The 23,554-nt window shown below is 40.2% G+C and overlaps 1 protein-coding gene across 2 annotated transcripts in view; it reads left to right on the plus strand.

Moving 5' to 3' along the window:
• The first annotated feature begins 1,619 nt into the window (after positions 1–1,619).
• Positions 1,620–23,554, plus strand: part of SBF2 (SET binding factor 2) — a 467,799-nt gene continuing 445,864 nt past the window's right edge. For both annotated transcript variants that reach the window (XM_028116744.2, XM_028116745.2), the window contains exon 1: positions 1,620–1,803. In XM_028116744.2, the coding sequence (XP_027972545.1) occupies positions 1,749–1,803 (55 nt within the window). In that variant the 5' untranslated portion in view covers positions 1,620–1,748. The remainder of the gene's footprint in view (positions 1,804–23,554) is intronic.

Genomic DNA, 23,554 nt, shown 5'->3' on the forward strand with positions numbered 1-23,554 from the left:
AAGAACTTTCTAACAATAGGGCTTTTAAACAGTGGAGTGGGCTGCCTCCCAAGGAAGAAAGGTTACTCCTTACTGAAAGTGATCAAGTTGGATGATGAGATCTTCAGGGAAGTTATCGAGAGGATTCTTACATGAGGCGTGAGGCTCATGTAAGAGGCTTTTTTGGGTTTAATTATTTTTTGAGTTTAATTATTTTCAAGATTAATCTGTTATCTTCCCTCTGCCACTGTAACTAGGCTGATTCAGTTTGACCACAGACAATTTGCAAACAAATTCTTAGAGTTAAGGTATTTCTTCCTGGGAATTTCAGTTCTTCTAGTGTAGCCCAGCCCTCTCATTTTGTAGATGAAGATAGCATGGCACAGAAAGAGGAAATGATTAATTAAACTTTCAGAAGATGAAACTCCAACCCTCTGGACTCCCAGTTCAGAGTTCAAGCTATTGCAACTTCCTGTTGGTAGCTGGGGGGAAATTGTACAATCACCCATTAAAAATATTTACGCACCTACTGTATATCAGACACTGGTCAGAGCTCTTAGATATAAATGGTAAGGGTCAAGTCCTCAATTAATAGGTAGCGATAAGCAACTGCGAGGATGATCACATTTGCAAACCACGGAGATTCCCAAAACTTCAGTCTACCACCTGTAACTTATCCGACTACTAAAACTTCCTCAGATACTAACAATTGACAAAACAAAGTCATCTGGATGTCTCACCAGCCAGATTAGAAATGATCAATACGAGCAGCAAACAAGAAAGTGACCTAGGTAATTCCTAGATTGGATGATGAGACCCACTAATTCATTTTGTTGTGTGCTGGAGTAGGGAAGTTGGAAGTCACCACCTGCTCTGGCTACAAGAACCCTGGGACCGCTGCAAGGAGAGAAAGGAGAGGAGAGAAGGGAGGGGTCTCCCTTGGGAGAGAGACAAAGCCTCCTCCCTCCTACCCCGTTGGATCCGACCAGTTTAGGAGGATCCCGTGGATGCCGCGTTCTTCGGTGGAATCCAGCCCCCCCTACTTCGGGCACTCCGGGGGAAGCCCAAGCCAACCGCCCCAGCCCACCCAGCACTGAAGCACGAGGCGCCTCAAAATTGCGTAAAAGCCTCTCCCTCCCCCCGCCTGCTCGGTGGCATGTTCCTAAAATTCCCATCTGCACAACATAAACAGGAAACGTGCAGCAAAAGCCCTGGCAGTGCAAATTCCATGCTCCAGTCGAGGGCGGGAGAATCTCGTCTTCGGCAGGGGAGTGGAGGGGGGAGGGGAAGAAGGAAACTTTCCAGGAGACCCCTCAATCATCCCTGTCTCTTCTTCCCAGATCCAGAAAGATTAGAGAAGGCGGAAGGAAGGACTCCCCGCTTTGGAAAAAATAGGGGGGGGGAGAGGTGGGCCACGAAGGAGCAGCCAGGCTTCAAAGTGAACCGCCTGCAGCGGCCGCGGTGGCCGCGGTGGCCCAGAATACCTCTGGCCGCCTACTCCGCAAATCCAGCGGTCAGAGCTGCCCTAGTTGCCGCGAGGTGGGCTCACCGCCCGCTTGGGGTTCCCGAGTCAGCGCGGGTGGGGGAGGGGGAGGAGCGGGCACTCCGCGAGGCGCAGGCGCACAGTGAGCCTCGGTTGTCAAACATGGCTGAAGTGCCGCCGCTGCCGCTACTGCTGCTGCAGGGAAAATGCTGAGCCCTCCCGGGCCGGGTGGGCGGCGGCGAGGGCGGCTACGGGCACCTGCTTCCCGGGCGCGGCGGCGGCGGCCATGGCCCGGCTGGCTGACTACTTCATTGTGGTAGGCTACGACCACGAGAAGCCAGGTAAGGGTGTGGGGCGGGCGCCGCCCCCAGGCCTCCCCGCCCCCGTCCCCCCAACCCCCTCCCCCAGCTGCTGTCCAGTGGGCTCTGCGGGGCTGGGCGTCGCAGCCGGGAGGCGGGGAGGGCCCGGCCCGGCGGCGGCGGAGCTGGCGGTCGGTGTCCGGCCTTCTTGGCGGGGCTGAGCCTCGCGGGGGGCGTGAGGGACCGGCACGAGGGGAGGGGGAGGGGAGAAGAAGGGGAGGAGGCCGCGTCCGCAGGGGCCCAGGGAGGCCCAGCTGGGCCATCTGGGGGCAAGTCTGGGTGCTGCGACCCTCGCCCTGGAGGAGGTCGGGTACTAGGGGCAGCGCCCTGGTGCCGGAGGGATTGGGCCAGGACTGCAGGGCTCGGAGGGCGGGAGCCAACTGTGTTAAGTTCCTCGGGGATAAACTTCTGCCCTGCATCCTGAGTGAGTAACGAGTGACGCAGGGGGCTGTCCTCTCCAAAAGGAAATGCTGAGAGAGTCCAGTGCTACCTCACCCCTGCGTTGTTGGGGGGCCTGTCTAGTGACCGCCCCAGTGAACGCGTGGGTACCGGGGAGTGGGAGAGGATCCTTGCACTTTTAATTTCTAGTAAATGCTCCCTGTTCTTTCAGGACAGATAAGACAGTCATTTCAGAGAGTCTAAACACTATCTTTTAAGGACAGTCAGCCGACCGCTTTAAAGTCTTGTTTCACGTTAAGTAAAAAATTTTTTTGGATTAAAAAGGTTTTTTAGAGTATAGTTGACATGCAGTGTTTAATGTGTGTTTTAATTATTCTTAGAATTCATCACAAAACTCTTCATAAGGAACAATTTGGCAAATGCATTGTATTTCAGTTTCATCATGGATTTCTGCAACTTAAGAAAATTCGGGGTTCATGCACGTTTATTTTTGTATTTGCATTTCTTTGTATTACTGTATAGCTAAGCGTAGTGTAATAAATTGAACTGGGGAGCACAAGTATTTCAGGGTAATTCCAGTTGCACATTTGCAAGGAATTTTAGAGAGCAGCAGACAGTCCCTTCATCTTTGAGGAGATGCTGAGATTGTGTTTTGCTGACGCTACAAATGGTTACAGCCATTTGTAGCGTCAGAATGTCATTGTTCTACCCACTCCTGGTCAACTGCCCCTTTTCAGTATTACTCTTCTAATAACTTCCTTTAGTGGGAACGTTTTATATTTTTAAATCTTTCGCTATTCACAACCTGATTGAGGTCAGTTGTTAAGAGAAGGGGTTGGGCTGTGTTTAAAAAAGTGTCTTCTGGCTCCAACATTTTATTTCCTAGTAATTTTGCATAGTCTGGTGTCTCTTACCAAGATTAATAATATGAAGAATCACAGTTTTTTAAAAAATACTTCATTTGTACCAACATTTTTTTCCCCTCACTTAAAACAATCACATACTTGCAGAAAACTTGCAAGTAAGGTACAAAGAACTTTTTTCTCTGAACCATTTGAGAGGAAGCTGCTGACCTGATGCCCTATCACCCCAGAATGCTTTAGTGTGCATTTTTTAGAAACAAGGATATTCTCCTACATAATCACAATACAATTAGCAAAATCAGGAAATTTGTGCTGATACAGTACTCCATTTAGTTGTCAGACTGTTTCAGGCTTTGTTGATTTTGCCGTTAATCTTTACACTGGCAAAAGGATCCCATTAAGAATTATACGTTGCTTTTACTTGTCATGTCTCTTTAGGCTTCTTCATTCTGGAACAGTTTCTCCATCTTCTCTTGACTTTCATAACCTTGACACTTATGAAGATTACAGGGCAATTATTTTGTAGAATGCCCCTCAATTTGGGATTATCTGTTCTCTTATGATTAGATACATACAGGTTATGTACTTGGGTAGAAATATCACAAAGGTGATGCTCATTGCAGTCTATCAGGTGGTACACAATTTATCCCATTATTGGTGATTTTCACTTTGATTAGTTATAAGCAATGCCTGCCAAGTTTCCTCACTATAACGTTAATATGTAATTGTTAATACATAGTTTTGTGTGGAGTATTTTGAAACTATGTAAATATCTTGTTCCTCATCTAACTTTTAATGTATTCCTGTATTCCTATCTGTATGAATGTTTTTTAGTGGATTATATTCTGTTACTATTTAGTTTGATGTTTAGATTGTTCCTCATTTGGTCAATGAGAGCCCATTCAAGCTGGCTTTTGTATCCTTATGACATGTCCCCATCATTCTTTTACTTTTTGGCACAGATTTATCCTGTTAGTCCTTCAATTGGCTATTTCTCTGGGGAGTCCTGGATCCTTTTAGTGGAGAATGACATTTTAAAGCTACAATCTCAGTGCTAGTATGTTTGTTGCTGTTGGGTTGTTAATGCTCCCAGACCCTCTTAATAGATGAAGCTGGGGAATACTTACTTGTTCAAATCTAACTGTATTTAACCAGACTTTCATATTTGCTACCACCCCCTCTTCTCCTGGATGCCGTTTTTCTCTGCTGATTCTTCATTCTCTCCCTCCCACTCCACTGCTCTCAGGAGCTAACAGCCCATACCAGGATGTCCCAATTCAGGGAAACCTTCAGTCTGCTCTGCCTCTGACTCCTCATGTTAGCATCCCCACTGTTTGTGGATGTATTTCTCACCCCACTTAGGCTCTGATACCCCACATTGGGCTGCTTTCATGTGAAGACATCCTCTTCACTCTGTTCACACCTAGTGCCCCATGCAAGGTTGCCCCTCTGTGTTGACACCCTCCTTCCAGTGCTTGGGCTGAGCACATGTATTCTTCCCACATAGACTCCTTCCTTAGTTCACTTGGGCTCTGACAATCCCCACCCCACCCAGGGCTAACATGACTACTCACCCTCCCACAGGAGGGAAAGGTAAGATTATTTTATTATTTTTATTACTATTTTTTGGTGGAGGCAGAGGGAGAGGGAGAGAGAGAATCCTAAGCAGGCTCATGCCCAGTGCTTGGGTTGGATGCAGGGCTTGATCTCACAATGCTGAGATCACGACCAGAGCTGAAATCAAGAGTTGGACATCTTGGGGCGCCTGGGTGGCTCAGTTGTTAAGCGTCTGCCTTCAGCTCAGGTCATGATCTCAGGGTCCTGGGATCGAGCCCCACATTGGGCTCCCTGTTCAGCAGGAAGCCTGCTTTTCCCTCTCCCACTCCCCCTACTTGTGTGCCCTCTCTCGCTGTCTCTCTGTCAAATAAATAAACAAAATCTTAAAAGAAAAAAAAAAGAGTTGGACATCTAACTGACTGAGCCATCAAGGTGACCTATTTTTTATTTTTTTAGTGAACTCTATGCCACATACAAAGCTCCAACTCAACCCTGAGATCCAAGAGTCACTCTACTGACTGAGCCTGCTAGGCACCCCAGGGAAGATTATTTTTTTAAGTAACAAAATCCAGAAGCTTTTATAAATTGTACAATCTGGATAATAAAATGTATGATTTTATTATAATTTTTTTACCTGGGATAATTTTTCTTTAGTCACGTTTATTGAAGTATAATTTACGTGTAATAAATTCACCTTTTTAACTGAATAGTTCAATGAGTTTTGACTGTGTATACATAAATGTAGCCACTACCACAATCAAGGTATAGATACAGAACATTTCTGTTCCTACAAAATGCTCTCTTGGGACACCTGGGTGGCTCGGTCCGTTAAGCCGTTAAGTGTCGGGCTTTGGCTCAGGTCTTATCTCAGGATCTTGGGATAGAGCTGGCTTCAGGCTCTGCACTCAGCAGACTCCGGCTTGTCCCTCTTCTTCTCCCTCTGCCCGTCCCCTCCCCCACCCCTCCCCTGCCAATTGTGCTTTGTCTGTCTCTCTTAAATAAATAAAATCTCTTAAAAAAAAAAAGTTCTCTCTGCCCCTGTGAAATCAGTTCCCTCCCTAGCCTCTGGCAATCACTGGTCTGTTTTCTGTCCTTTTGTTTTTGTCTTTTTTAGAATGTCATCTAGGTGGAATTATATAGTTTTCTGTGGCTGGCTTTTTTTCTACTTCGAAAAATATGTTTGAGATTTATCCATCTTGTATGTATTGTCAGTTATTCCTTTTTGTTGCTGAATATAGTACAATTTATTTATCAATTCACCAGTTGGTGGAAATTTGAGTTTCAGTTTTCAGCTATTACGAACAAAGTTATTCTGGACATTTGCATACAGATCTTTGAGTGTTCATATGGTTTCATTTCTCTTGGGTAAATACATGGGAGAAAAATTGCTGGGTCATATGATAAGTGTCTGTTTAACTTGCTGTGAAACTGCCAAACTGTTTTCCAAACTGGCTGTGCCATTTTGCATACTTACTGGCAATGTATAAAGGTTCCAGTTAATCTTCTTATTTTATTTGTTTTTATTAAAATAAAAAAAAAACTTTTAGCCATTCTAGTGGATATGTAGTGGTATCTCATATGGTTTCAATTTGCATTTTCCTGGTTGCTAATGATGTTAGTCACCTTTTCATGTACTTACTGCATTTGAATATTTTTTGTAAAGTCTCATCAAATTTTTTTTCCTTTTGATTGTTTAGCTTCTTATTATTAAGGTTTTTTTTTTAATTTCAAATACAGGGGTGCCTGGGTGGCTCTATTAAGCATCCTACTCTTTTTTTAAAAGATGTATTTATTTATTTGAGAGGAAGAGAGAGAGTGCAGGGGGAGGAGCAGAGGGAGAGGGAGAAGCAGACTCCCTGCTGAGTGGGCTTGATCCCATGACCCTGATCATGACCTGAGTGGAAACTAAGAGTTGACCCAGGCGCCCCAAGCATGAGACTCTTGATCTCAGCTCAGGTGTGAGTTCAAGCCCCGTATTGGACTCCACGCTGGGTGTGGAGCCTACTTTAAAAGAAAGGTAGATAGATAGATTGATTGATTTCAGATACAAGTCTTTATCAGGTATTTTGCAAATAACTTCTTTCAGTCTGTGGTTTGCCTTTTCATTTTCTTAACAGTGTCTTTTGAAGAGCAGATGTTTTAATTTGGGATAACTTTTTAGACATTTGAGTACTTTTATATCTTGAATTGTATCCTTTGAGTAGTTCTTTTTATGTAAAGCCCTCTGTAAAAACTTATCGGAAGAAAATCCATTAAATTTGTGTACTTTGAATTGCAAGTGAAGAATAAACCTAGTTGATTATGTAAGTCTTTATTATAAAGCTTTCTTTGGAAGTTAGTATGATTTTATTACCTAAATCTCTTTAAAGCTAATCAGATTATGATAATATGATACTGAAATGTGTGTTTAATACCATGGTATTCCTGGAATTAACCAATGCACTCTATATTTGTTCCTAATGTGTCTTTTCAATTAGTAATAGTTTTCAGTTGAATTTTTTTCATGTATCTATATTAAAATTGGATTGAAAGACAAAAAAAACCTTGTCTTTTTAAAAATTGCTTTTACAAACTGGGAAAAATAACCCATGCTATTTGAATTGTATACAAAGAAGAGTGCTTGGCACATAGTAGATGTTTAATAAAGACGTATTGAATGAACACACAATTGTTGAAAATATAAAAAGCTATAAGGAAGGAGTGTGGTTATAAAAGGATAACAAGAGGGATTTTTATGGTGATAGAACTATTTTGTATCTCGACTAGGTGGTGGATACATGAACCTACATTTGTGAAAAATTGCATGGAAGTAAATACACACACACACAAATGTGAATAAATACAGTAAAACTGGGAGACTCTGAATAAGCAAGTAGATTATATTAATGTCAGTATCTTGGTGTTGATATTGTACTATGATTTTACAAGATGTTACCATTGGGAGAAACTGGTAAAGAGAAATGGGATTTCTGTGTTATGTTTTACAACGATCTCAAAATAAAAAAATTAATTTAAAAAAGCTATAAGAAGGGGTGCCTGGGTAGCTCAGTTGGTTAAGCGACTGCCTTCAGCTCAGGTCATGATCCTGGAGTCCCGGGATCCAGTCCCGCATTGGGCTCCCTGCTCAGCAGGGAGTCTGCTTCTCCCTCTGACCCTCCCCCCTCTCATGCTCTCTCTATCTCTCATTCTTTCTCTCAAATAAATAAATAAAATCTTAAAAAAAAAAAAAGCTATAAGAGGGCACCTGGGTGGCTCAGTTGGTTGAGCGACTGCCTTTGGCTCAGGTCATGATCCTGGAGTCACGGGATCAAGTCCCACATCAGGCTCCCTGCTCAGCATGGAGTCAGCTTCTCCCTCTGACCCTCTTCCCTCTCGTGCTCTCTATCTCTCATTCTCTCTCTCTCAAATAAATAAATAAAATCTTTAAAAAAAAAAAGCTATAAGATAGGGGCACCTGGCTGGCTCAGTGGGTAGAACATGTGACTCTTAATAGCAGAGTCAAGAGTTCAAGCCCCACATTGGATGTGGAGCCTACTTAAAAAAGTAAAATAAAATAGTCATAAGATAAAGCTATAAGATAAAAAGATACTAGTAGTATTCTAACTTTTTCCTTAATGTTGGTAACACAAGGAAAGGTTATTCTGTAAAATTCCAGGAAAACATCATCTTCAGTGGCTGAATTATTACATCTTATGGGTATATCAATTTAACTTTATCATTTATTATTGGATATTTAATGTGTTTCTAGTTTTGTGTTCTTATACTGTCATGCTGAGGAGAACATACCTTAAAAACCACTGATTTTTATGACAGTTTGATTTTGATAATTTGAAATTAAGGCTTTATTTTCCTGACTTTGCCTATGACTATGCACAGTTTTTAGGAAGTTAGGAAATATTTGTTTCTAAGAGGTGAAGTTATTTAGCCAACTCTCTCTCTCTCTCTTTTTTTAAAGATTTTATTTATTTGAGAGAGAGTAGAGTGAGAGAGCATGAGTGGGAGGGGGGAGGAGGGAGAGGGAGAAGCAGGCTCCCCACTGAGCAGGGAGCCTGATTCAGGGCTCGATGCCATGACCTGAGCTGAAGGCAGGCACTTAACCTACTGAGCCACCCAGGTGCCCCCCTCAACTATCTTTACTTTTCCTTTTTTTTTTTTTAAGGTTTTTTTGTTTTGTTTTGTTTTTTACTTATTTGTCAGAGAGAGAGAGAGAGAGCACAAGCAGGGGGAGTGGCAGGCAAAGGGAGAAACAGGCTCCCCACTGAGCAGGGAGCCGGATGTGGGACTCAATCCCAGGACCCACCTGAGCCAAAGGCAGATGCTTAACGGACTGAGCCACCCAGGCGTCCCTATCTATATTCTTCCTTTTGTTTTTACTTTCTTCTATGTTTACTGAGATTTGTCCAAGAAAAATTGATAATGACCACAGGGTTAAATCCCTTACATGACTTTACTTTTTAATTTTCTTTACTTTTTTTTACTTAAATATCTTTTTTTTAATTTTTATTATTTTATTTATTTATTTGACAGAGAGAGACACAACGAGAGAGGGAACACAAGCAGGGGGAGTGGGAGAGGGAGAAGCAGGCTTCCTGCCGAGCAGAGAGCCCAATGCGGGACTCGGTCCCAGGACCCTGGGACCATGGCCTGAGCTGAAGGCAGACGCTTAATGACTGAGCCACCCAGGCGCCCTGTTTTTATTTTTTAAAAAGTAGGCTCTGCAGCCAGCGTGGAGCTTGAACTCATGACCCTGAGATCAAGAGTTTTGTGCTCTACTGATTGAACCAGCCAGGCACCCCTCTTTTTGTTTATTTTTACTGTCCATTAATATATTTAGAATTTAATCCATTTATATAGTATTTAACCTGGAGTCAAGTATCTTAATCATTTGAAATTCTTGTATTCTTTCATAACAACCCGCTTAAGTATTTAGAGAAAGATTTGAAATACTTAGGTATTTCATTAGTTTCATTTGGGCTAGTGCGAGTGAGATAAGCTAAACTTACATGCACAATACCTGAAATATAGTTTGAGACATTTTGAAGATTGATAATTGGTTATTATTGAACCATTGTGATTCATAGTCAGCCTGGGTTCCTTTCCCTTCCCCATTCTATATTAAAGTACAGTGGCTGGGATTTTTTGGTTGCTGTTTGTTACCACCTGTCAAGCACCACTTGGGATTCATTGACTTGACAAGTATTTATTGCTTTTCCAGGCATTGTGCTACGTGCTAAAACAAAAATAAATGAGTAAGTGTAAGATGCTATTCCCTACCTTAGTCATTAATGGGGACAGTCTTGAAATAATGACAAAGAAGATGGATCCACTTTACTGAAAGAGAAAGAAAACTTCTTATGAGAGATGATGTTTAAGCCAAGTTATGTAGGATGAATAAGCACTGCCATGTGGAAAAGAGGGTAAAGGAGATTAAAGGCAGAGAGAAAAACATGTAAATGTGTGACTCTCTTTTGTTCCAGGAATGGAGAGAAATATAGTGTAGATGGGAATTGAAGTGAACTTTGCTGGAGAAAGATTGTGAAAAGTTCTATCAGGCTGTGGAATTTGGCCTTGACTCTGTAGACAGCGGGGTCTATTGAAAAATGGGGGTCTTGAAAAACAAGAAACAACATAGAAATATGACCCAAATGGCAGTGGACTGGAGGGAGAAAGACCAACGTGAGAAAACTCAGCAGGTTTTACAGTGGGAATGGAAAGGAAGGTATGGAGTCTAAAGAAATTTAAATCTCAAATTAGCAAAATTTAGTAATGAAATGGATGTGAGGGATAAAGGAGAAAGAGTAGTTGAGGGTAACAAAGTTTCTAGCCTAGTTAATTGGGTGGGTTCTGTGAATGTAAATAGGGAACTCAGGAGAATAAATTTGGATGCAGGAAAGAAATGCTGAGCTTAGTTTCAGATATGTGGAATTAAAGGTGCTTGCCTAAATCAAGGTAGAGATATCATTTAGGTGTTTAGATATATGGGTCAGGAGATAAGAGAAGTGAAAATTAGAGATTTAATTTGGCAATTACCAATATCCAAGTGATTGTCAGATATAAAGAAAAAAATAGGATTGTTGAAGAAATGTGTGTAGAATGAAAAGAGGAGTGGCCTAAGAATTGAACCCAGAGAAAATTCAATATTTAAGGGTAGATAGAGCAGTAATAGCCAGAAGTGGCCAAGATAATGTGGTATCATGGAAACCTTGGGTGTAGAGAACTTTGAGGAGGAGGAAATAATGAATGTCAAAGGTCTGAAGATGTCATGTATAATGAGGACTAACAATAGTGTCTTAGTCCATTTGGGTTGCTATAACCAATTACCATAAACTGAGTGGCTTAGACGGTTCTGGAGGCTGTGAAGTCCAAGGTCAAGGCCCAGGCTGATTCAGGGTCTTATGAGGGCTGACTTCTTGGCTCATAGATAGCAGTCTTCCCATCATATCCTCACATGGTGGAAGGCACAAGGGAAGTCTCTCGGGACTGTTTTAGAAGGGCACTAATCTCAAGTGACTTGACCTAATCACTTCCAAATATCATCACTTTGGCTCTACTTCCAAATGTTAGCACATTGGGGGTTAGGTCTCAACATATGAATTTTGGGGGGACACAAACAGTCAGTCTATGGCAAATAGGCTCATGGACTTGAAAATAAGGATAGTGACTTTAGAACATTACAGTAGAGTTATGGGGGGGGCCAAAGCCAGTTTGATAAGTGTGTATCCTAAATCATATGTTGTATAAGTCTCACAGAGTCCAATTTATTTTCTTTTTAGAAGCTCACTATGACCTGCCTCCCGTGGCTTGTGGGAAGTGGAAAGAGGAGTCAGAGGTGATGTCAAAATTCCAAACATGAAAGTCTGGGTTGTGATACCATGACTTAAATAGGTTGAAAATATTTTTCTTTTGACATTTCTTGTCTTTGTAGGGTTGGGAGATGATAGGGTTTCACTTTATAGCCATCCAAATGGAGACTTCAGAAAAAGGGACAGGTAGGGGCTGGACACAGAGACTTGAGAGTCATTATGATAGAGCTATGACACTGTGAATGCCCTCAGAAAGTTGGTGTAGAGTGGAAGAATAAAGGACCAAGGATTGAGTTTTGGGGACTCTATTGCTAGGAGGATCAAAAATAGAAGGAGCTATAGAAGAAGGGTTGGAAAGTTTGGGAGAGACATCTACTCTTCCTCAGTAGCCATTCTACAGGGTGATGGAACTCCTGATTTTTGGTTGGTCATGTGGACATGCAGAAGAGGGACAATTTATTTTTTCCCCTCTCTCATTTTCAAGTTTCTAAGAGATATAAATGTGAATAAGTTCTGGCCAGTTTGATGTAAGTGGAAATGAGCTCCGTATCCCAAAGATATTATTATTTTTTTAAAAGATTTTATTTATTTATTTGACAGAGAGAGACACAGCAAGAGAGGGAACACAAGCAGGGGGAGTGGGAGAGGGAGAAGCAGGCTTCCCGTGGAGCAGGGAGCCCGATGTAGGGCTCAATCTGAGGACCCTGGGATCATGACCTGAGCCGAAGGCAGACGCTAAATGACTGAGCCACCCAGGCGCCCCCACCCGCCCAAAATATTCTTAAAGGGTATACCTTCCTAGTTTTTCTCTTTTCTGAGATTGGCCTCCTGATATAAAGACTGGAGCTCCAGTAGGCATCTTGGCCATGTAGATGAGGGCCCACACCCTAGAAAGAACCTGGGTCCTAATGACTTAAATTGTCATAAGTTGTCATAACTGCTCTCTGAATCTTTTTTTAAAGATTTTATTCATTTATTAGAGAGAGAGCACAAGCAGGGGGAGCGGCAGAAGGAGAGGGAGAAGCAGGCTCCCCAGTGGGAAAGGAGTCTGACATGGAGCTCTATCCCAGGACCCTGGGATCATGACCTGAGCTGAAGGCAGACAGACGCTTAACCAACTGAGCCACCCAGGTGTCCTGGACTAGCATTTCTTAAATTTAAAACATTGCTATTGTCAAAACTGAGATCATTAAGTATTACAGGATTTAATGCTCTGCTACTTAATTATTGCTGAACTTGAGTAATGACTTGAAATTATTTATAAAGTAAAAGCTATTCATTTAGAATTCTCATTTCTATAATCTACATTGTGAAGGAAAAGATAACTTACAGTTTCATAATTATTTAACTTTTTATCAATGTCTTCATTTTAGAATTTTTCTTAAAATAGAGGATTATTTTTTAAAGATTTTATTTATTCATTTGAGAGAGAGAGAGAGAGAGAAAGAGCACAAGCAGGGGAGAGTCAGAGGGAGAGGGAAAAGCAGACTCCCTGCTGAGCTGGGAGCCTGACATGGGGCTTGATCCCGGGACCTTGAGATCATGACCTGAGCCAAAGGCACATGCTTAACCATCTGAGCCACCCAGGTGCCCCTAGAATTTTTTTTTTTAAAGATTTTATTCATTTATTTGACAGAGACAGAGACAGTGAGAGAGGGAACACAAGCAGGGGGAGTGGAAGAGGAAGCCTGATGTGGGGCTCGATCCTAGGACCCTGGGATCATGACCTGAGCTGAAGGTCAGATACTTAACGACTGAGCCACCCAGGCATCCCCCCCCACAAGTTTTTTTAAGTTATATCTGTTTCATTATTTACTGAAAAGAATGAATGAAAAAGTGATTTTTCCCTATGGAAATATTTCATACAACTACTGCCTAAGTTTAGATGAATTTCAAACAGGCTAGATTTAAAAAAAAAAGTTATGTATGGTTTTACAGATAGTCAATTATTCTGGAATATAGGAACAAAGAGATTAAGAAAAGAAAAACTTGTATTTTAAGGGAGGCTCAACACTCTTATAAGAAATATCAGAGAAATAAACTTCACTTTTTAAAATGTTTGATAGCTGCAGTTTAGCTCTCCAGCACTATGAGTTTCCTAAGGCTGCTATAACACATCTTGCAAATTTGGAGGCTTAAAACAACACTTATTCTTTCACAGTTTTGGAGACTGTAAATCTGAAATCATGGTGCTGGGAGGGCAGTGCTCCCTCTGAAGATTCTAGGGAAGGATCCTTCATTGCTTCTTCCAGTTTCTGGTGGCTCTAGGCTTCCTTGATTTGTGACAGTGTCACTCTGCTCTCTGTCTCATCTTTACATGGCCTTCTTTTTTGCCTCTGTGTCTAAATCTCCTTTTCCTTTCTCTTATTAAGACAGTAATCAGTGGCACTTGGGTGGCTCAGTTGGTTGAATATCCAACTCTTAGTTTCTGCTCAGGTCATGATTTCAGGGTTGTGGGATCGAGCCTCTTGTCGGGCTCCACACTCTGTGGAGTCGGCTTGAGATTATTTCTCCCTCTGCCCCTCCCCCTGCTTGTGCTCTCTCTCGCTCGCTGTCTCTCAGATAAATAAATAAAATCTTAAAAAAGACAGTAATCATTGGATTTAGGGTACACCCTAAATCCAGCATGATTTCATCTTGAGATCCTTAACTAATTACATCAACAAAGACCCTATTTCCAAATAAGGTCACATTCTGGGGTTCCAGGGGGAATTTTGGGGGGGACACTATTCAACCTACTGTATACATGATGGTTCATGAAGTTTTTATAATGCTTGCTGTTTGTAAGTATTTGGAAATGTATCTGGATAGAGCAGTGCTAAATATAAGACAATTAAAAGTAATTTTGTAATATATGCTTTTAGAAATATATTTAAAAAAACATTCTCACAACATTACAAATTAAAACAACATTCAATCTAAATATTTGGGTGAATAATATGCTAAAGAAAAGTCAGAATTCTTTGGAATATGAATATATATATTATATATACATTCTATATATATATATTTAAATATTTTTTATTTATTTTTGACAGAGATTGAGTGTACAAGCAGGGGAAGCAGCAGGCAGAGGGAGAGGGAGAAGCAGGCTTCCCGCTCAGCACAGAGCCCAATGTGGGGCTCGATCGCAGGACCCTGAGATCATGACCTGAGCCAAAGGCAGATGCCCAGCCTTCTGAGCCACCCAGGCGCCCCCATATTCTATATATATTGCCCACAGTTTTTAGAAAGGTTTAGATCTATGTATGTTCTTTGTTCTAAGTTGTACTTGTGCTGGGTTGCCTGGCTGGCTTAGTCAGTGGTGGGCATGGAGCCTACTTTAAAATAAACAAATTTTACTGCTTGTTCTCTCCATATTATTGTGTTGGTAAAGTCAATCAGTATTTTCTTTAGATGTGTCACACAGCTTACATTTGTTACTTTAGGCATTTCCTTTATAAGCAGGCTATCAAGTTGGATCTTCGGTTCATTTATTAAAAAATATTGAGCATTTTCACATCCATTATCTCATGGACTCTTCACAGTAACACAGTGAGTTACCCTGGGGTCCATCAAAGTTAAATAATTTACTCACTTTCATAATGATTTTTAAATTGAATTAAATGGGATTAAGTGGGACTTGAAATTGGTTTTCTGACTATTTATTTTTAAAGATTTTATTTATTTATTTGACAGAGAGAGAGAGAGACGGCGAGAGAAGGAGCACAAGCAGGGGGAGTGGGAGAGGGAGAAGCAGGCTTCCTGCTGAGCAGCGAGCCCGATGCAGGGCTCCATCCGAGGACCCTGGGATCATGACCTGAGCTGAAGGCAGACGCTTAATGACTGAGCCACCCAGGCGCCCCAGTTTTCTGACTTTGAATAAAAATTTTTCTTTATAAATATATTATTGTAGGTTCTGGGGAGTGAAGAAGAGTGAGGGAGAGGAGTAGGGAGGGATTTTCAGGTTGGGGACAGTAGTAGTGGCAAATGCACTGAAGTGATAAACAATGAGTAGATTGTCAGTTTGGCTGAAATACTGGGACTGGAAGAGGAGAACTGAAAAGTAGTAATATTGGGACCTAAATAGGAGAACTGTTAAGTATTAAATGAAAATTATATTAGAGCCGTTAAGACTTTTTTTTTTCCTCAGCTGTTTTCATAGATCAATCACTTTTCCTTGCATTTTTTTCTTGTCCTTTTGCATTTTATCTCTGGAGCTGAAATAGTTGATACTTTGGAAAACAAAATTTAAAAACCTGTTACATAGAATGTTTTAAAATATTTCTATAGGAGAACTTGGGAAAAGTGCTTGTTTTCATAGGAAGCAGGTTAATTGCCTTTGATTTTAGACTCGTGGTCAGGTCTCCTTTATAATCTATGTATCTTGTTTTACTCATCTTGACTTTTCCTACTTAGAGACCTAGTTTCTGACTGATCTTTTTCTGCTTGGCTCTTGAATTCTTTTGTCCAGATGATTAGAAACTCTGCTCATCTATTTTCCTACTCAGTTTTTGATTCATACTGTCATGGTTCTAATACATCAGCACCTTCATGCTTTTACTCACCTGTCTATTGCTAAATTGTTTTATATTTGATTTACTGCAGTAATACATACTTGTTATAAACATTTTAAACATTACAGAGGGTGCTGAATCTTGACTGTAGTGCCTATCTCTTCAGACTTGTCACAGTTAATTTTATTCTAGGTACTTGTACAGAAATTTTCTAGTTCTTTTTTATTTACTATTTTTTTATTGAAGTATAATTAACATACAGTGTCATATTAGTTTCAGGTGTACAATATAATGATTCAACAATTCTCTACATTAGTGCTTATCATGATAAGTGTACTCTTTTTTTTTTTTTAAGATTTTATTTGTTCATTTGACAGAGAGAGACACAGCGAGAGAGGGAACACAAGCAGGGGGAGTGGGAGAGGGAGAAGCAGGCTCCCTGCAGAGCAGGGAGCCGGATGCAAGGCCCAATCCCAGGATCCCAGGATCATGACCCCAGCTGAAGGCAGACGCTTAATGACTGAGCCACCCTGGCACCACATGATAAGTGTACTTTTAATCCTCCTGGTCAGCAATCCCTGCCCCCACCAAGTGGCAACCACCACTTTGTTCTCTACATTTAAAAGTCTGTTTTATTGTTTGTTTCTTTTTTCTTTGTTCATTTGTTTTGTTTCTTAAATTCTCCATCAGTGAAATCATATGGTATTCGTCTTTCTCTTACTGACTTATTCCCCTTAGCATTATACCCTCTAGGTCCATCCGTGTTGTTGCAAATGGCAGGATCTCATCCCTTTTTTTATGGCTGAGTAATATTCCATTATATATGCCTATATATTTCTTGTAATAAAATAAAACCCCAGTCTTCCAAGGTTGGCAATGGAAGGAAAGCCACCACATGGTTGTTTTTCTAGTGTTCTTATGGAATGTCACTTTTTTCTTAACATTCTGGCCCTCTCCACCGAGTCATTTCTTTTTTATTTCCTCAGCCAGGCACCCCTAAAATGAGTTTTCTAAAAGCTGAAACCAAAACAAGGGTAATGAAGCCAGGGAGTAACTTTCAAGTCAGTCGTCTGGTTTGCAAGGTGTAGTTTAGAACTGTTTGGTCTGTGTTCTCCAAAAGAGATACTGTCCTAGCTAGTTTCTGGCCTGCCATCAGATGATAGAGGTGGTTTTTCCTTTTAACATGTTTCCTTAAGTCTAGGTCTTAGATGGGGGTCAAACAAGTCCATTCCTGTCAGATCTGTTTAAGGTACACTTTCCTGGTTCTAGTTACCTGTCCAAGGATCTGTCTCTTCTGGATGATTATGTCAAGACTGTGCTTCAGGAGACGTTTCCTTAACCACAGGCCTTAAACTACAGCACCAGCTGGTCTGCTCTATTAGAATTCAGCATAGGAAAAAGAGAATATACCATATACAGAAGTGTGGGAAGAGGGCATCTTTGTATTTGTACCTGTTTTCCACCCATGTTCTCAGCATTGACAAAACTTTGATGTTATCTAGAAACATGGTCATAATATTCACATACAACTCAAAGTGCAACTAAACAAGTATCATATTTTCTGTTACATTTAAAAGAAAAATAAGTTCTGTAGAACTGTGTTCATATTTGTTTTTAATTAATGCTTTGTAATCTTTCCTGTTTGATTTTAATCTGAACAAATAATGATACCATTTTTATTACTCAGTAAGCATGAATATTAGTTGAAGCAGTTTTTAAAAAACAATAGTTCAAGTCCCCAAACATCTAAATCCTGGACTGACTTAATTTGTACAGTTAAACTGAAATAATGTTTTCTAAAAGCTCTATCACTTTTTTTTTTTGACAAATTACCCACAACTGGATCTGACTTAGGCCTGACAGAGAGTGTCTCTGCCTTCCTGATTTATTTTCAGCCCTTGAGGTTATCATTGTATCTTAGTGCAGTGGCCCCAGGAAGGTGACATATTCTTGGTAGTTCACCACTTGGTCCTTGTTCTGGTCCAGGTCCTCCATCACCTTTTCAGTGTCTGCATTCTGCATCTTCGGGCCGGTGGTGATCCAGTTCCTGGATCAGCTCCTTCAGCTCCTTCTCTGTTTTTGTTTTTGTTTTTTTTTTTTTTTGTAAGTAGGCTCCACGCCCACCATGGAGCCTGATGCTGGGCTTGAACTCACAACTCAGCTCAAGAGTCTGACGCTTAACCAGCTGAGCCACCCCGGTGCCTCTCTGTTTTTTAAACTTAACTGCATATTACTGGCAACTTTCCATATTCTAAATATATATTATATGATAGCATTAACTTTTATTAGCTAGAAAGTATTATTATTTTAAACGTAATTTGATGTACATATAATCATTTTACCAATTAATCTCTTATAAGACATTTTGGTTATTTCTAAATTTTTGCTGTTAAAAATAGTGCTGTGATGAATCCTCCTGCCTAATCTTTGCATTCGTCTTTAATTTCTTGGGATAAGTAGAAAAGAGAGAGGCCAGTAAAGTTTAGTAGTTAAAAGCATGGGCTTGAGGGGTGCCTAGGTGGCTCAGTTAAGTGTCTGCCTTCGGCTCAGGTCATGATCCCGGAATCCTGGAATCAAGCCCCGCATCGGGCTCCCTGCCTAGCGAGGAGCCTGCCTTTCCCTTTCCCGAGCTCCCCCTGCTTGTGCCCTCTCTCTCTCAAATAAATAAACAAATAAAATCTTAAAAAAAATCCCAAAGCTGTAATCATCAACACAGTATGGTACTGGCACAACAACAGACACATAGATCAATGGAACAGAACAGAGAACCCAGAAATGGACCCTCAGCTCTATGGTCAACAAATCTTCGACAAAGCAGGAAAGAATATCCAATGGAAAAAAGACAGTCTCTTCAACAAATGGTGTGGGAAAATTGGACAGCCACATGCAGAAGAATGAAACTGGACCATTCCCTTACACCATACACAAACATAGACTCAAAATGGATGAAAGACCTGAATGGGAGACAGGAATCCTTCAAAATCCTAGAGAACACAGACAGCAGCCTCTGTGACCTCGGCTGCAGCAACTTCTTGCTAGACACATCTCCAAAGGCAAGGGAAACAAAGGCAAAAATGAACTATTGGGACTTCATCAAGATAAAAAACTTCTGCACAGCAAAGGAAACAGTCAACAAAACCGAAAGACAACCAACAGAATGGGAGAAGATATTTGCAAAAGACATATGAGATGTCAGGCTGGTATCCAAAATCTATAAAGAACTTATCAAACTCAACACCCAAAGAACAAATAAATAATCCAATTAAGAAATGGGTGGAAGACATGAGCAGACACTTCTCCAAAGAAGACATAACAGATGGCCCACAGACACATGAAAAAATTGTGGATGCACTGGAATTGTGATGCACCAGTTTTGGTTTTTTTTTTCAACATTCCTTTGGCTATTTGGCGTCTTTTCTGGTTCCATACAAATTTTAGGATTATTTGTTCCAGCTGTGAAAAAAGTTGATGGTATTTTGATAGGGATTGCATTGAATGAGTAGGTTGCTCTAGGTAGCATAGACATTTTAACAATATTTGTTCTTCCAATCCATGAACATGGAACGTTTTTCTATTTCTTTGTGTCTTCCTCAGTTTCTTTCAGGAGTGTTCTGTAGTTTTCTGAGTACAGATCCTTTGCCTCTTTGGTTAGGTTTATTCCTAGGTATCTTATGGTTTTGGAGAAACAGAACAGATGAAATAGGGGAAGGAAGGGAAAAATAAAATAAAATGAAATCAGAGAGGGAGACAAACCATAAGAGACTCTTAACTATAGGAAACAAACTGAGGGTTGCTGGAGGGGAGAGGGGTGGGGGGAGGGGTAACTGAGACTGGTATTAAGGAGGGCACTTGATGTAATGAGCACTGGGTGGTATATGCAACTGATGAATCATTAAACTCTACCTCTGAAACTAATAACACATTATGTTAATTAATTGATTTTAAATAAAATAAAAAATAATAAAAATTGTCTGGAACACAATAATAGTGTAAGTTTTAATTTCTAGAAGTAGAATTACTGGATCAAAGGATATGTTTATTTATATGGACATATGTTAATTTTTTGTCCAACATCCTTTCCTTTGGGAAGCATGTCTTCTCTTTCTTGTAGTCCCAGGGAAAATGCTATTCCTAGTTACTCCCACCCCCTATCTTAAACTGGGCTAATTAGAGCCATCTCTGGATCTTTTCTTTTGGAAGGAACAAGACACTCTACAAGGAAGACTAAGGTAGGAGACTGTGACTTAGTTGGGGCTGCCAATGTGTATTTTCCCTACTGTGTTTAGAAAGTCTGGCTGAATATTGAACAGAGTCAAAGATAGCCAAAACATGAGAGAGAGACACAGCTTTGGAAACATTACTTAAACTTCTGGTTCCAGCCATTCTTGAAAGCCAAAAGAACATTAAAAAATAAAAGTTTTGAGGTATATTGCTCAATTCTCTTCCAGAAAGATTGTGTTAATTCATACTCCCATTTCCTTCAGGGGGATTTTAATTAGAAAAAAATCAAGATTTATGGTTTAAATAGCAACAGCGTAAACTGAATAGCTTCATGAAGGTGAGAATGCTAAGGAACTGGAGCAGAGATGTTATACCTAATTCAAATTATGTCTCTGAAACGTTACAGACTGCTACTTGTCTTTGGACTTTGTATTGTCCTAAACATATTTAAAACTGGTAATTTGAGTTCTGAAAATTACAAGCTCTTCCCTTTTGTATTTGTCTGATTTATCTAGACTGAGAGTTCCCTGATGGCATGGTCCAAATAAATCCCAGTATTCTATGAACAGACAAATCTTTGAATCTGGAAAAAAATGCTTTCAGCAGAGATACTTATATTATTTTAGCAGACTATTTTACCTAATGGGAGGTGGATAATTATTTAGTCAGTATTTATGAAGTAGACAGATTTGTAGAACTTTCTTTTTAGTGATTTCCCTAATTTAAGACTGAATTAGGAGAAAGAATTTGTATCTTCTCATTTTCCATCAGTGAGACCATTCTGTAGATTACTTCTTTCCCTTGATCTGTTGTTTGTAGCTCTTTGTATATTTTATTAATTTACAAGATCAGCACCATGATTTGAAGAAAACAGTTAACTTGTTTGGGAACTTGACATGCTTTATTTTCTCCTTCAAGCCAATATCCTATCATTACACTTTATTTAAAATACAGACTTAAGTGCTCGCTTCGGCAGCACATATACTAAAATATAGACTTAAAAACTTGAAATTGAAGATTCTTGTTTAAAGAGAATAACTAGTTTTGGGACAAGTTTTTAAGTGAAAAAAGTCTTTATACTTAATGACATCTGCTTGTAGGTAAAAATACGTGCTTTGTTTTTTCCAGCTTAAGCTAAGTCTAGTTACATTTAGAGAAAGAAATTAAGTATCAGAGCAAGCTTGGAAAATAATAGTATGAAAATTAATTTGCAATGGAAAGTAGCAGTTGGGACTAGAATGAATTTTACAAATGCTTTGTATAATTGTCCCACGCGGTTGTATGGAATTTGAAAAGAATGTTACTTGTTTTTCTTTTGAGACAGATGTTTTACCAAATAATTTTAGCCTGAGTAAATGAAGATCCACACAGGACTAGATTAATAAAACTCATTTTTTTAAAGGAGAAAAGAATTGAGAGGGAACAACAGTAAAGATTGATTTAGATTGGTGAAAAACTGAAGGCTTTTAAAAACACAAGTTAACTGTATTACGTTTCTGTGTTCCCAAAATTTTCTTTCACTGCTATCATTCAGATTGTATGTTTGAGAAATGTGGTTGTAGAAGCATGAAGGATATTTGAAAATACTATAGTATTTGATAAAGTTACCACAGTATGTTTCAGGAGATTGTATGATAACATTCTCTGGTCTTTTTTGTTTGAAAGATGGAATGCATAGTTTCCATTAATATGGTTGCCATTTATCAAATACCATATGCCAAAAATTAATTTGTCTCAACAAATACATCAGGTAGGAAAAGTTACTGAGACTTGGAGACATTAAGTAATTTGCTTAGGGTTATATAGCTGGAACTGGTGGCATCAGTCTCTGAATCCTGTTTTTTTTTTTTTTTTTTAAGTCCAAGGCTCATGTTCTTACACTGTGCACAATCCTCTGTTGAAACTGGGGAATCCTCAGGTAAATATACTGTTTAGTTATTTGTTTATTCGAGAAATGTTTATTGGCTAGTATGTGCCAGGTATCTTGCTACAACAAAAAACAAGCCAGATACTGAAGGTTCTCTTTTACAGGTTGTTGTTGTTCTTTTTTTTTTTTAAAGATTATTTATTTGAGACAGAGAGAGAGACAGACAGAACAATAGAGCATAGAGGGAGAGGGAGAGGGAGAAGCAGACTCCCCACTGAGCAGGGAGCCCTATGCAGGACTCAGTCACAGGACTTGATTGCAGGACTCTGGGATCATTACCTGAGCCGAAGGCAGATGCTTAACCCACTGAGCCACCCAGGCACCCCTCTTTTACAGGTTCTATTAATAGGAATAGAGCATTTAGAAAAAAACTAGACTCTTCTCCTTCAGAGAAAGATTAGCAGCCTTTCATAAGTGAAGTGCCAAATGGCTTCCTTTAAGCCATTCTGTCAAGTGTCTTTTGAGTGATTGGTTGGATTGGGGGGTGGTTATTGGCTTTGTTCTTTAGGAATTTTTAATTTTGTTATGCTTGATCATTCTCACTAGTAGAGAAATGGAAAATTCATTTAAAAGGCTCACATCCGCGGTGCCTGGGTGGCTCAGTCAGTTAAGTGTCTGCCTTTAGCTCAGCTGATGATCCGAGGGTCCTGGGATCGAGCCCCACGTTGGGTTCCCTGCTCAGCGGGGAGTGTACTTCTCCCTCTGCCTCTCCATCTGCTCCTTCTCTCTCTCTCTCTCACTGTCTCAAATAAATAAATCTTCAAAAAAAAAAAAGGCTCACATCTTTATCAGTATGAAACCTACTAAATTTGTAATCATCAGGCTGTTTTGGACAGCCTCAAGGCATCATGAGGATACTAGCAAGGGTATGTAGGTGGGGACTAGGAGGTGGAACTGCCTACAGGGAAAAAAAAATCCACCTAAATGTCTTACAGGAATTGGAAATTCAGCATTGTCTAGTAAACATCCCAAACCTTTTCACCTTGGTCATTCACGCAGATCAGAAACTTGCCACACTTCTCCTTTTTTTCCCTCATTTTCACTTGAAAGTGTTTTATTTTTCTTCTTAAATTTTTCTCACATTCCTCTTTTTCTTTCTGTTCCTACAGTCACTGCCATAGTTCATTCAGGTCCTTTTCCATTACTATAAAGAGCTCTCTGTTCGGATAGAGGTTTCGCTTCCTGTAGTAGAGACCTAACATAAATGTTTTCAACAATATAGAAGTTTATTTCTCTTTCACGTAAAGGTCTGGGTCTAGACAGTTTTGGGTTTATATAGGCTGCTTCCAGCTTTATACTTAATATTTTAACCCTATCACATCTTTGTGCCATGTAAGAGGATAGGCAAAGTGGGGAAGAGGGATGACTCCTTCCCTTTAGGCCCACAACACCTTCTTTGGTTGAAAGTTAGCTGAAGGGATACTGAGAGATGTGATCCATATCCCTACTTAAAACTGGGCCTTCTAT

This window comes from Eumetopias jubatus, unplaced genomic scaffold (genome assembly GCF_037043125.1).
Source record: "Eumetopias jubatus isolate StellerSeaLion01/CBP00866 unplaced genomic scaffold, mEumJub1_p1.0 scaffold_13, whole genome shotgun sequence".
In the NCBI taxonomy this organism is placed as follows: domain Eukaryota; kingdom Metazoa; phylum Chordata; class Mammalia; order Carnivora; family Otariidae; genus Eumetopias; species Eumetopias jubatus.